Here is a 13,725-nt window from a genome sequence, read left to right as displayed (position 1 = left end):
CTGTACTAGCATTTCAGGAACACGAGTTTTATGTCAGCAATTTCCGCAAGCTAAGAAGTAAAAGTTTGATGAAGTTTGCAGATTTAATCATTTCTGCATCTAACTCGTTATGACCATGGAGAGGTCATTTCTGGTCAACACATTCAGATACTTTTTTGGGGGGGCAACCACCAGTAAAAATAACATACTGTCTTGTGGATTTTCCCCCATAATGTTTCCAACAGTCTACAATTCCTATGTTTTATGGGCATTTTAGGGGTTTTGAATTCCCTCCCCTCCTGTAGTGGCCACTATAGATTCCCTGGTGCAATTTCAGACCAGGATTGTGGCCACTATGGACAAACCTTCACTCTGCAACACAACAAGCTCTGAATAGGGGTAGCATCCATTCCACCACCCCACCAGTGTAGCATGCTATTAACCTAGACTGCACAGACAAACTAAGTTATATTCTATCACCGACATTTGAACGAAGTCTTGGACAAACTCATCTTAAGGATTCATAGAGACCACACAAACAAACTCATCAAATGGCTGTGTTTAAAACCAATACATTACTTTAGCGTGCTATTAACATAGAGTCATAGACTACACAGACAAACTCAGTCATAGACTACACAGACAAACTCAATTATATTCTATCACAGACATTTGTTTAGACCACGGACAAAAATGGTTGGGTTAAAGTAACCAATCCAACACTTGTTTACAGCTGAAAAATTGATTTCTGAATATCAGAGTTTGGACATCTTAGAATGGAACAACTACAATGAAAACGTATAGCATTTCCCTATACATAGAAATCATAAATCCTTCAAGGAAATCTTACAAAGAACTTCTAATTGTCAAAAAATAACCTAATTCTCAACTAATGGGATTTATCTCATTTTCACACAAGCTCAATCACAAAGTCAGTGAGGCCAGCATAGTATGTTGTCGCTGCATTTCTGGCAAGCACCTCTCTCTCTCTACAAACAAGTGCAACAAAATGTCTGAAACTCTCATCTCTAGTGTTAGGAAACACTTTCCTGCCAATAGTTGAAACCAGAGCCATACCAAGAATAGCCAAATTACAATTGCCTAAGAATCTGCCCCTCAAATTCAAAAAAAGAAAGAGGTATCTCGGGAGGAGATGGTGTTGTTGCCACACATTTGAACTGTACCAAAACACCCAATGCAACTGGAATCAGTATGTTTTCCAATGTGACGAGTACAATGAAATTAATAATTCAACTTGAAAAAAAAAATTATTCAAGATGAGACATATTACATCCTAAGCAAGGGAAAAAATAGTGTAAAATATTACCTTATGCTGTTTGTATTTCTCTCTCACAGCTTGCAAAGAGGCCCCTCTCCTACTGAGGTACAAGTCATGTAAGTTTAGAACACATTCCTTCAAGTCAGCAGGTTTATATCTAGTGAGTTGATGGAGTGCCGAATTCTGTAAACAAATAATTTAGCAACTGCCTCCACAATCTATATTGAATACCAAGTACATATCTACATAAACAAATCATTACCCAAGGATGTGTCTTTGTGCTAAACATAAATCTTGCTAGGAATACAACTGATGCAGCCACCAAAGATGGCAAAAACTTTATACAATTATAATCCAACAAACTGAGCTCGGCAAGGTAGCAGCTAAGGAACTCAAACTGGAGATCAGAAGTCTGCACAACGGGACAAGAATATTAGCCAAATGATAAAACTCCCCACATTTCGCACACAAGAAATGAAAATGTCTGTCATTGGTATCAATTGCAGAAAGCAAAAATCCGGTGTATCATATAACAGATAGCATTACAGGCAAATAACAGAAGTCACAGTTCAAAATAAGGTTATCAAATCAAGATACTTCAAACCATGAATCACAAAGCTAATTTTTGAATCATGAACCATAATTTGTATCAAATCATGAGATTCAAAAACAATGAAAAATTACTTCAAATGTCATAAAGATGATATTGATATATATATATATATATATATATATATATATATATATATATATATATATATATATATATATATATATATAATGTTTAATATAATAATTTTAGACTCGAAATAGATAAAACAACTTGACCATTAATCTTATAAGGCAAAATTATTAGATAAATCAAAGTTGTGAAGCCTTTATTTTTGAAGAACAGAAATGAAGTAACAAAATAGCCAAATAGAGTCCATGCAATGAATGAGTGAGCAACAAATAAAGTAGCAAAATAATCAAAGATAAGTTCAAAAATCCCCTTTCAATACTTTTCTATTTAAGAATTTAAGCTTATATGACACTTCAATTTGTTTCATGAAAATAGATTAAACAAAAGTAAAAAAGTGGGAAAAATAAATAAATTGTGGAATCTTGTGATTCATATCAATGATACAAAATTACATAGATTCATTTGAAAATCATACACAAAGTCATTTGAGATTGATCTTAGAATATGAATTGATAGATAATCAAATTTGTATTGAATTGTAGATTGTAGACTGTAGAATATAAATCATAAATATATATCAATTATATATGTATTAGAAATTAAGTTGTGTGCAAGTAAAAATAAAATGAACAAAAATTGGCATCCTAATAACCTAAAAGTTTGATTGGCCAAAGGCGCTGCAACCATGACACCGATAGAAGCTAAAATAGCAGGCAGAGTCGCAATCACAAATCACATCCATTAAATTCCACAACACAGTAACATTAAAGCACTGTTATAGCGGCTATTTAACAACACTGTTGTGTGTAACTGTGTACAATAGAGATAAAATCATCGGATATGGTTTTCTAGTTTTATTGAATTGAGCAACTGACTAAAACCCTTTTTTATGGCAATTTCACCTAATACAGAGTAAATTATGCTAATAAAACCACTTTTAAGCTTATGAATAACAGTTAACAAATTGTTAACTTACATCAACACCCTCTTGACCAACTCTGGAGAATCTCCTGCAAACAAGAAGGCAAAAGCATACAGAGCGATGAGCCAAAATGCCAAGGCAAAAACAACTAAAACAAGCAAAATTAACACAACATGGACATAGATTCAACAAAGAAACACACCTCAAGAATGTCTTCACTGTAGGACCACCCAATTCAAATTTCAAAGCCTTCAATATTTCAGCCTCCATGTTCACAACCTTCATTACCAAAAAAAAAAAATAAGTTACAAAAATCAGCAAAATCCAAATCCAAACCATGCAGTAACACTAACAACAAATGAAACACAAGAATCACCTCTTCCTTAGAGTATGTGTTATCCGTAATGTAACAAAAATCCTCCACCTCGGGCGGCTTAATCTCTTCGTATTTCCTATTTCCCAAAAGCAACAAAGCAAGATTACTTAGATAATTCACACATTACACATTCACACACATAAAATAAAACTTGCACCCAGATTTCAAGAATTTGGAAACTCACGAAGCAATGAGCATTGAAGCAACCCCCAGCAATTGCAACCTCTGTCTCGACAAAATATTCAACGACAAAAACCTATCAATATAAGCAACAGAGAAATAAAGCGTGTCCGAAACAAGTTTGTATTCTTCTGCAACTTCCACCAACCAATCCACAAGAACACCGCGCATGTTAGCATTAACATCCCTCTGAATCTTCTGAACATAATCCATCAATGGTCTCTTACTAGGATCCACCTAAGTCACACAAAACACACATTTCATCCCCAAAACGACGCCGTTTTAAGTATCAGAAACCCTAATACGAAATTGAAATTAGAAACCAAAAAAAAAGGAGCAAAAGAAAACCCTAGTTAGTACCTCCATTCCGCGAAGGTATTCGTATATATCAGAAACGTAGGGCCCACAGAGTTGCGGGTCGTGTCTTTCCTCAACCTTCTCCGGCGTGGCAACCGGCGCGGCCGGTTTCTCGAGTTTAACATTTTTATGTGTCTGAACGGGTTTTTTGGAAACGGAAACGGCGACGTCGCTTGAGGAAACGTTAGTGACGTCGCCTAAAACGACGCGTTTCTTCTTGGCGGCGTTGCCATGAATTTGGGATATTGCAGCTGCGGCCCTCTTCTTCGCTTCGCGTTGGGGACGCGCGCTGCTGTTGTTCTCAGAAGTTGCCATTGGAAAATTCAAATTGTAAGACAGTGCAAGAGAGAAGGAGAATAAGGGGTTTAAGAAGAAGAACTGGAAATGAAAGGAAGAATATTAATGCTGTCTTTGTGGTTTGAAATTTTTGCGGTGGGTCTTCTTCCCGCTTCCCGTGAAACTCATTTTTTGGGGGAAATCGTTGAGCAATTTCTGCATTTTGCAATTTGCACGCTCTGAATTTTAATGTGCTTCTTTTGTACTGTCTTCTTTTGTTTCTTGGATTCCATTTTTGTTTTTTTATTTTTTTCCTTTTTAATACTAGTAAAGTAGTCATTTCTATTTTTTGTTTTTTTTTTAATTTTTAAGGTGTGAATTGAGTGTTCCCTCTCTTTCTGTGTTTACTTCCGCTTTTTTAAGTTTCACCAGGCGGGACTGTTTGGGGGGAATATATTTTCAGCACGGTTAATGTTTTGAGTTTAAATATATTTTTTTTAATTTAGTATTTTTATTTTTGTTTTTATTATTTTAGTCATTGTCAAATATATTTATTTTATTTTTTATTTTTAAATTTTTTAAATAATATTTTTTTACTATTTAAATAATTTTTTTATTATTTATTATTTTAGTCATTGTCAATTTTTCCTTTTGTTCGGATATTATTTATAAATATGTTTTTAAAGAAAATTCAAATATATTTATTGTGAGATAGAAATTCATATATTAATAATTGTAAAAATCGTGAGTATTAAAAAAAATAAGAAAAACAATATTTTATTGTTAAGAAATTATTTGTAATTTTGTACAAACTAATATTTTATTCATCACGATATATTTGACAAATTTTTATTTTCATATAACTAAATTTATCATAAATTTTTTTTTAATATATAAACTATATTATAATTAAAATTTGTGATAAATAAATATTTTTGAACATATAAATTATAGTTTATATTATGATAAAAAATTATGTTGTGATAAAATGTTATTTTAATTGTTTGATAATTTAAAAAATTGAAATTCAATTTAGAAATAACTATGGAAATGATAAATTAAAAGAAATAAACAATTAAGAAAATAAATATATATGTAAAGATAATAAAAAATTATATTATTAATTCTTCATTTTTTTATAAAAAGTTAGTCCTGTTTTTTTACATTAAATTTGTATGCTCGTGTGATGATGTGGTTATTTAATGTATATTTAGTTTAACAACTTAAAATTATTATTATTTATTGTTATAAATTTTAACAAGTTTTTTCCACTCGATTTACATTTATCTCTATTTTAAATGTCCTTAAATTAATTCAAATTTAGAATTCAAATAAACCAAAGTATATGTAACTTTCAACTTAAATATAACTTTAAGAATAAGTTATGGTCATTGGATGAAAAAAATTGTATTTTCTCAAAAGAAATAAAATTTGTATAATTAACAATAATTACATTATTTATTATTTTTTATAAAACTTACATGTCATTAAAACAAACAAATTTAAAGAGAACAACACCAAAAAAAATATAAAGCAATCACTTCCTATTTGCAAATATAGTGAGAGTGGCAAACCCATAACACGTTTCACCCCTAAAGATATTCACATGAAAAGAAAGAAAATACCAGACACAATTCCCTCATATCTTATTTTTATGCTCATTATGTCAACATTTACCCATAACAAAGAAACTATGTTCTAGAAATGAAATAGTAATACTCGGCACTAGAAGAAAATACATTTGGTAGCTTTATCTTGTAATGAAATTTAAAAGAAACCACAGCAAAGGGATCATGCTTTGCCCATTCTATTTTCACTTTTCCTAAATGACATGTAAATATTGCTAATCATTTTTCTTAAATTGATTTTTATTTCCTAATTTAATTTTTAGATTCGATTTAATCTTCTAGTTTTTTTTATTCAATAAGGTAATTTAATTTATAAAACTAGTGTAATAACTTATGTCATGTACAATGTTGATTTGTAAGTGAAAATGAATAATCTAACATTATTATAATTTTAATGTAAACAATTTTATTCCTGCTTAGATCTTAGGTTTAAAATTTACAAAATCTTATATTATTCTAATTTTTAACATACAATTTTATTCCTGCTTACAATTTTGCATATATATATATATATATATATATATATATATATATATATATATATGTATATATATATGTATATATATGTGTGTGTGTTTGTGCATATGTGTGCAAGGACACCAACAAGATGTTGTTAAAGGGGGACTATAATTTTTTTTCTTTTTGTGATCCAGAGCATATAATAATTAAAAACATACTTTAAAAAAATAATTTGAAGTATTAGTAGAAAATATATACAAGGATATAAGTAGAAAATAGGCACAAAAATGGAATAAAAGATGTATTATTTGTTAATTTGTACAACAATGCAAATTGGTTAGAGAGAGAGCAAAAATTAGTTAATAAAAAAATATACAAGATTAATTTAATTTATATGTGTAATAAAATAAAAGAACATAATCTCGTATAATTACAAAACCTTTACTATTACACTGTAAAATCAATTAGATTTTTATAATTAAGTAATCACGTTAACATGAAGAATATATTATGTGTAGGAAAAAAGAAAACCATGGAATTAATCATTTGAGAGTTTTAAGAAGTTAGAGAGAAAATAACTCTAATAAAAAAATCTATATATATTCTTCTTACCTTTTAGGCTAAATTACAATTTTGGTCCTTATAATTTTTTAAATCTATAATTTTAGTTCCTTGATTTTTAATTCTAACATTTGGTCCCCTTGTAGATTATTATCTAATTATTGTGATTATTAGAGATATTAAATTAATTATAAATTAAATAAAAAATTATTGATAATTAAAAAACTTTAATAAAAGACTATTAATCCTATTATAGTGTTGTTGCCGGTGGAGTCGCGTGGGGTAGTGGAGGTGGAAGAGGTATTTGCGGAGAATAAGAGAAACACAATGTTGTGAAGAATTGAAATTATTAATAATTTTTATTAGTTCTTTTAATAATTAATAGTTTAATTAATTTATAATTAAATTAGTTAATCATAATTATTTGTTATTAATCTATCAAGAGGATCAATTAAAATTAAAATTTAAGGGGATCAAAATCACAATCAAGCTTATTTATTTTTTAATAAGGGAAAGACATGTTTATATAAAAGTGGGAAGGTAAGCCACTAACAACTATCAAGTCTATCAACAAAATTAATAGTAAAAAAAAAAAAACATAATTATTTTCTAGCTCGTTAACAAAATAAAAAATTATATTCAACAAACTATGTTATAATGTGTCATTATTGTCCCCGTTTTATTTGTCCTAGTGAGTGTTTATGCTAACAAGTATATTCATATTTCATAGGTATCCATTAAAAGAGTCAAAACAGAAAAATAAATTAAATTAAAACACAAACAAATTTGAAGTATATTGTTATACTAAAACAAATACTTTTAAAACACATATATATACATATACTAAAAATAATAATTATGAATTTTTATATTTATACTAAATTTATATCAGAGCAACTTAAGTTATATATAATTAAATATATTCAATTAATTTTAAATTATAGGTATCCATAAGTTTATAAGTTTAGGTTATTAGTTATTACCTAACCATGTCTCTTTAATAAGCAATAGGGTAAAAATTGATTTATTTAACCCTTAGTCACATGTACCCATTAAATTATTTATTCTTAATTCATAATAATTTTTAGTATATTTTTTTCATCATTAATCACTATACTTCTCACCAAAATTAAAAGATGGATCAAACAAAAATTAAGGATTCACAAACGAAATAATATTTTTATATTATATAACAAATATATATATATATATATATATATATATATATATATATATTAGTTATTCATAATCACAATCATTAATTTTATTCCATACATGCACCCTCATCGAATTACGTCCACCATCTTTGAAACAACAAAAGTGATAAATTCTAACATTACTGTAGAGGAGGGTGAAATATTTTTCTTTGAAGTAGTATCTAACGAATGAAAAGGGAGAGAAAATGTTATATAAGAAAAATATCATGTGTCACATGTGTGAAACTGAAAAAAAAAAAAGTAATGCAAAAAGAAGTATTAAATGGAAGAGATGGAATAAAAGAAAGGACAATAAAAATTAGGGAAAGGAAACAAAACATATAAAGGAATAGGCAATCTTAATCGCATATAATCAATATGGAATGATTAAAATTCAGTATTTAGTTGTTGAATTACTTATAATCAACTAATAACAAGTCAATATTGTGATATTAATTAATTAATTATAATATAATATATTTTTTAAATAAATAAATTGTCATATTAATAAGTTTATTCAAAACTTTTTAACATAAAAGTAATTATTAAAAAATATATTTAAGTTTTTCTTATTGTAAATTTAATCATACCAAAATTAATATCTAAAAAATATACTAGTATATTAAAAAAAAATTGAATATTTTAGAATTAATTAAATTTACAAACATATTTTTAAATACAGTCTAAATCATAAAAAAAAAATGGTTTAAAGTATAAGAAAATCCAATTATAAAAGCTCGAGTTATAAATGATCTTAAGTGTCTAATTTAAATATTCACACGGTTTAATTGAATTATATTTTTTAATGACAAATTAATGTATTAATATTTAGATTTGGTTTGTAATCGAACCAAATTATTATGAACCATCAAATGATGACAGGTGTCATTCAAACCTTGAGAAATTACATGTTTTGACACGTGAGATTTAGACCTATTTTAAGATTCTCAAATTTAATGTTATAGATATATTCAAACTAATCCGTCGACTAAATATGTGTAATAATGTTAGGAAAATTTAGTGAGATGATGTAACACACGCTTTTATAACATACTTTTATTTATACTAGGGACCAAATCAAACCTAAAAAATAAATTAGAAAACAAAAAATTAATTTAATTTAAAAATAAAAATCTGAGTACACACTTTTAACTCCAAAAAATTATATTGCTACATTTTCTTCTTCCCTTGGAATTAACATTTTGATTTAGTGTAGAGAGGCAAAGGCCAAAATGAAAAACAAAACCAAAAGCATTGGGCAAATAACATGCCTCGACCGAAGAACACAATTATGAAATGTTCTGGTTTTCACACTACTATAAAAGTCTCTTGTTGCTTAGTTATATGACCTTTAGACATCAATTGTTGAATCAATATAGATCCAATCCTAGGTCTAATAATTTTATGCAACAACGATAAGAAGAATATATCAAAAAGGGGACTCTAATTGCATAGATTTCAAAGGGAATAAAATTTACACTTGCCCCTTCCTTTCTAATTTTCTTTCTATGCTTAAGCCCATTCTTGATTCCACTAAAGCATAACACCAAACTCCTAAACTCAACACACAAATTTAAACAATGTCACATTGGTGATTTCTTGAGAGAAATGCAAAATCTCCACGCACTCGACTCAAACAAAAACAAAAAGTTTTCCAAGAAAGGAACAAAGGTTGGATTTGAGTCTTGGAATGGAATGAGGTGTCAATGTGCAACAAGATCTAAGAGAGAAGGTTGGATCTTAGTTTTCCAAATAGAAGATAACATCTTCTTGGAGCTAGAAGAAGTCAACTTCTCAGGGTACATCAAGTTCATCAAATAGATACAAACAAGGCATTAAGGTAGAGTGGAAAGGTTTGATGGGTTCAAAGAAGCATGAGAGCAAGGTTCAAGACAAGTGAATGTGTCTATGACCAAAGAACCTAGAAGTTTAGTGCAAGAGTGATTTTCAGTTTGAAAATTAAAAATTCACACAACTTTTCACATTGGTTGAGAAAATTGAAGTAAAACACTTTACTTTTACATTGGTTATAATTTTAACTTATGTAAAAAAAAATATTGTTTACATTGGTTAAATTTTGACATATAAAAATGTTTCATTTATTTACAAGATTGTCACCATATTCTTTTTCTACATCGATTGGTCTAACAAACTAATATAAAATCACATTGTTAATCCATATTTGATAATAGTGACAACTGTTTTGAGAATAGAAAAGTATCATTTCAATATCCTAATTATATTTATATATATTATTTGTGTTGCCATGTTATTAAAGAAGAGTGATATCAATCTTATGTCATTAATTATTTAACACAAAAATAACAATTGAATTAAATTTATCGATTATGTTATACGAACATAATTTGTTATATATATATATATATAATTGACTGTGTTATATGAACATAAATAGTTAGATGAACTCAGTATGTTGTTAATTGAGTTATACTCATTAAATAAAACATTATTTTGTAATTAAAGAAAAATGAGTAAAAGATATAATAAAAAATTTAAAAATATATATTCATTATATTTTTGTGAACTATGTATTACTAACTAAAGTAGACAAGAAGTAACGAATGCAAATCATGCACTCAACTCAGCTCTCCTTTGAAGAAAAAATTACGATTTTCACACCTGGCTTTCTAACTTCTACAATTTAATATCCAATTAATTAATTTTTCACCAAAACCATGAAGAATCCTTCACTATTTGCTAAGTTTATGGTAAAGGAAATAATATTTTATATTTAAAGACATGAAATTGGATTGCAATTTACAATTTGTGAACACAAATCATATATTCATAGTTCATATACTCACTAGCTATTGACTCATCGCTCACCACTCACTACGTGCTGACTGCTAGTGTCTGACCAGCTGATTCTTGATCCAAAACTAAATTTTCTAAATTTCCTTTAGCAATTTCAAGTGCGAGACCACGAGACACTTTGACACTTTGCTTGTATATTGGTATTGCATCAAAATTTTCCATTATCTTTTGTTGCTTTGTTATTTATTTTATTTTTAAAAATAATGCTTATAATTTATTTATAGGATAATTGTTAATGTTGAAATCTAATGTAGCTAGCAATGGTGGAAAAAAAACAACCACAAAAAAAATGGATGCCCACTTGCCCAAGGTGTTGATAATTTGGTGCTTAAAAGCGAATGGGCCATAGTGTGATGTAATGGAATTGACACACACAATAATATTAGTATTAGCTAATTATATAAGATAGTCATGCAACTAATTAAAAAATGCAAGTATTAGAAAAATTTTAAGGTTCTTTTTTAATCTCTCTCACATTGATATTGTTAATTGGTGTGTCTAATTTGATATTATTTTTTTAATTATGTTTACAATATTCAAATTTAGCTTTTGGAATTAGCAAATTGCAAAGTGTGAGCGAATACTGAACTTCAACTTCTACTTCTAGGTGTAATTGTTTTTTTTTTTTGCATTAATTGACTATTTCTTGTATCTTTTATAAGATGCTACCTAAAAAGAATTTATCTGAAAGTGAAAAAAGAAAGAAAACGAGCATAACAATTAATAAAATCATAACAAAGAGCTATTCATTATTAAAAGGGTAGGTTCTCATAAAAACTCAAATTAATCAAATGAAATTCTGCATAATGAAAATCATGTAGGTGAGAATGATGAAATTAATGATTTAAGTGAGTCTAATAACGTGCCAAATGAATCTAATATTGAAAATCTTGGTAATATTGATGAGGAACAATCAATTTCTCCTTTAGATATTTATGATCCTAGAAATTGGGATAATCTTGATAACCATGCTAAAGACATTTTAGTTGAAAAAGGACCTATTGGAGAAATTAATCTTGTTTTTCATTTAGATAACACTTTTAGACATTTTTCATATGCTTGTTATTCTAGAAAGTTGAGCAATGGTGAGACTAGTGATAGGAAATTGTTGATTTATTCTAAACATGTTGATAAAGTATATTGTTTTTGTTGTAAGTTATTCAAATCTAATAATAAGAGTCTTTTAGCAAAAAGATGGCTTAAGAGATTGGCAACATATTAGCGAGAGACTTAAATATCACGAGAACAGTTGATAAAAACTTGCAACAAGAGATAACGAAAGAGAAAGACCATTAGAGATAAGTTTTAGTCAAAATATTCTTAGGTATGAGATGTCCTGCTAAACATGATTTGACTTTTCGAGGATCAAATGAAAAATTATATCAAGATAACAATGGTAATTTTTAGGATTGGTTGAAATGATTGCGGAATTTGATATGATAATGCAAGGCCATGTTAGACGCATTCAAAATCATGAAATTCATTGTCATTATCTTGGACATAAAATTCAAAATGAGATGATATCTCTTTTGACCCTCAATATTAAAAGTTTCATCATAACGATCATTAAAGAGGCAAAATATTTTTTTGTAGTTCTTGATTGCATCCCTCATATGAATCATCAATAACAAATGACTCTAATAGTATTATGTTTAAATATGTAAAATAATAAAATAAAAATTGAGAAATACTTTTTAGAGTTTTTAAAAGTAGATGACAAGTCTAGATTGAGACTTTTTAATGAGTTACAAAATGCATTGAAGTCTCTTGATCTTAATATTGATGATGTGAGGGGTCAGGGTTATGTTAATGGTTCTAATATGAAAGGAAAACATCAAGGAGTTTAAAAACGGTTTCTTGAAATAAACCCGAGAGCATTATATATGCCATGCGCTTGTCATAGTCTTAATCTAACTCTTAGTGATATGACATATTCTTGTGTTAAAGCTATTTTTTTTGGAGTTATTCAACACATAGATTTATTATTTTCGAGTTTTACAAAAAGATGGAAATTTTTGCTTGATAATGTTCTTGGATTAACAGTAAAATCTTTGTCCAATACTCGTTGGGAAAGTCGAATTAAAAGTGTGAAAGCTATTAGATTTCAAGGTCCCCAAATAAGATTGGCTTTGTTGGAATTACAAAAATTTTGTGATGATGCCAAGCCAAAGAGTGAAGCAGAGAGTTTGGTTAATTCACTTGAGAGTTTTGAGTTTTTACTTGATATGATTATTTGGTATGACATCTTATTTTCTATTAATATGGTAAGCAAGAAACTGCAATCTAAGTCTATGTACATTGACACTACCATAAAACAATAAGAAAATGTATTGTTGTATTTTGAGAAGTATAGAGATGAAGGCTTCACATCTAGTATGGATATTGCTAAAAGTGTTGCCTTTGATATGGATGTTGAGACTATACTTCCAACAAAACATCGTGTTATTAAAAAAAACAATTTGACAAGAATAATCAAGATGAAGAAATCTAGTCAGTTGATGAGTCATTTCGAATTAATTATTTTTTAGGTGTTGTGGATATGAGAATTACTTCTTTAAAGAATAGATTTGAGGAATTAAAAATATCTGAAAGTGTTTTCAGATTTATGTTTGATTCAAAGAAGTTAAAGTCATTAAATGATAATGAATTGCAAAAATGTCATGCTAATGTTTACTATACCTTTTTCTCATGGTGATTCATCAAATGTTGATTTAGATGATTTTTTATCTCAATTGAAAGTATTAAAAATGACTTTGGGTGATGAGTTTATCTCAACCATTGAAATTCTTGAGTTTGTTAAAATTGCATATTGTCATCCAAATGTTTAATTGCTTATAGAATTTTATTAATTGTGCATGTGATTATAGCATCAGCTAAAAGAAGCTTTTTAAAGTTAAAATTAATAAAAACTTACTTAAAGTCATCGAATGTCACATGAAAGATTGAGTGATTTGATAATTTTATCTTCTCGAAATGCTTGAGAAAATCACTTTTT

General features: G+C 28.0%; 1 protein-coding gene across 2 annotated transcripts; it reads right to left on the bottom strand.

Annotated features, from left to right (window-relative positions):
• Positions 1 to 537: 537 nt before the first annotated feature.
• Positions 538 to 4,328, bottom strand: LOC114392260 (putative cyclin-A3-1). 2 transcript variants are annotated; one of them, XM_028353313.1, is made up of 8 exons: positions 3,779 to 4,324; positions 3,423 to 3,655; positions 3,239 to 3,314; positions 3,065 to 3,141; positions 2,917 to 2,950; positions 1,521 to 1,670; positions 1,307 to 1,441; positions 538 to 1,157 (listed from the first exon to the last, which is right to left on the bottom strand). In XM_028353313.1, exons 1-8 carry the CDS (start codon positions 4,088 to 4,090, stop codon positions 1,071 to 1,073), a joined length of 1,104 nt encoding a protein of 367 aa, XP_028209114.1. In that variant the 5' UTR covers positions 4,091 to 4,324; the 3' UTR covers positions 538 to 1,070. The 2 variants fall into 2 exon arrangements, with proteins under 2 accessions (XP_028209114.1, XP_028209113.1); XM_028353312.1 differs by having other exon boundaries at positions 2,917 to 3,141; positions 3,779 to 4,328.
• Between the last annotated feature and the right edge of the window lie 9,397 nt (positions 4,329 to 13,725).

The sequence above is a fragment of the Glycine soja genome, chromosome 17, assembly GCF_004193775.1.
Source record: "Glycine soja cultivar W05 chromosome 17, ASM419377v2, whole genome shotgun sequence".
NCBI classification, from domain to species: domain Eukaryota; kingdom Viridiplantae; phylum Streptophyta; class Magnoliopsida; order Fabales; family Fabaceae; genus Glycine; species Glycine soja.
This window is presented reverse-complemented; position numbering and strand designations above follow the sequence as displayed.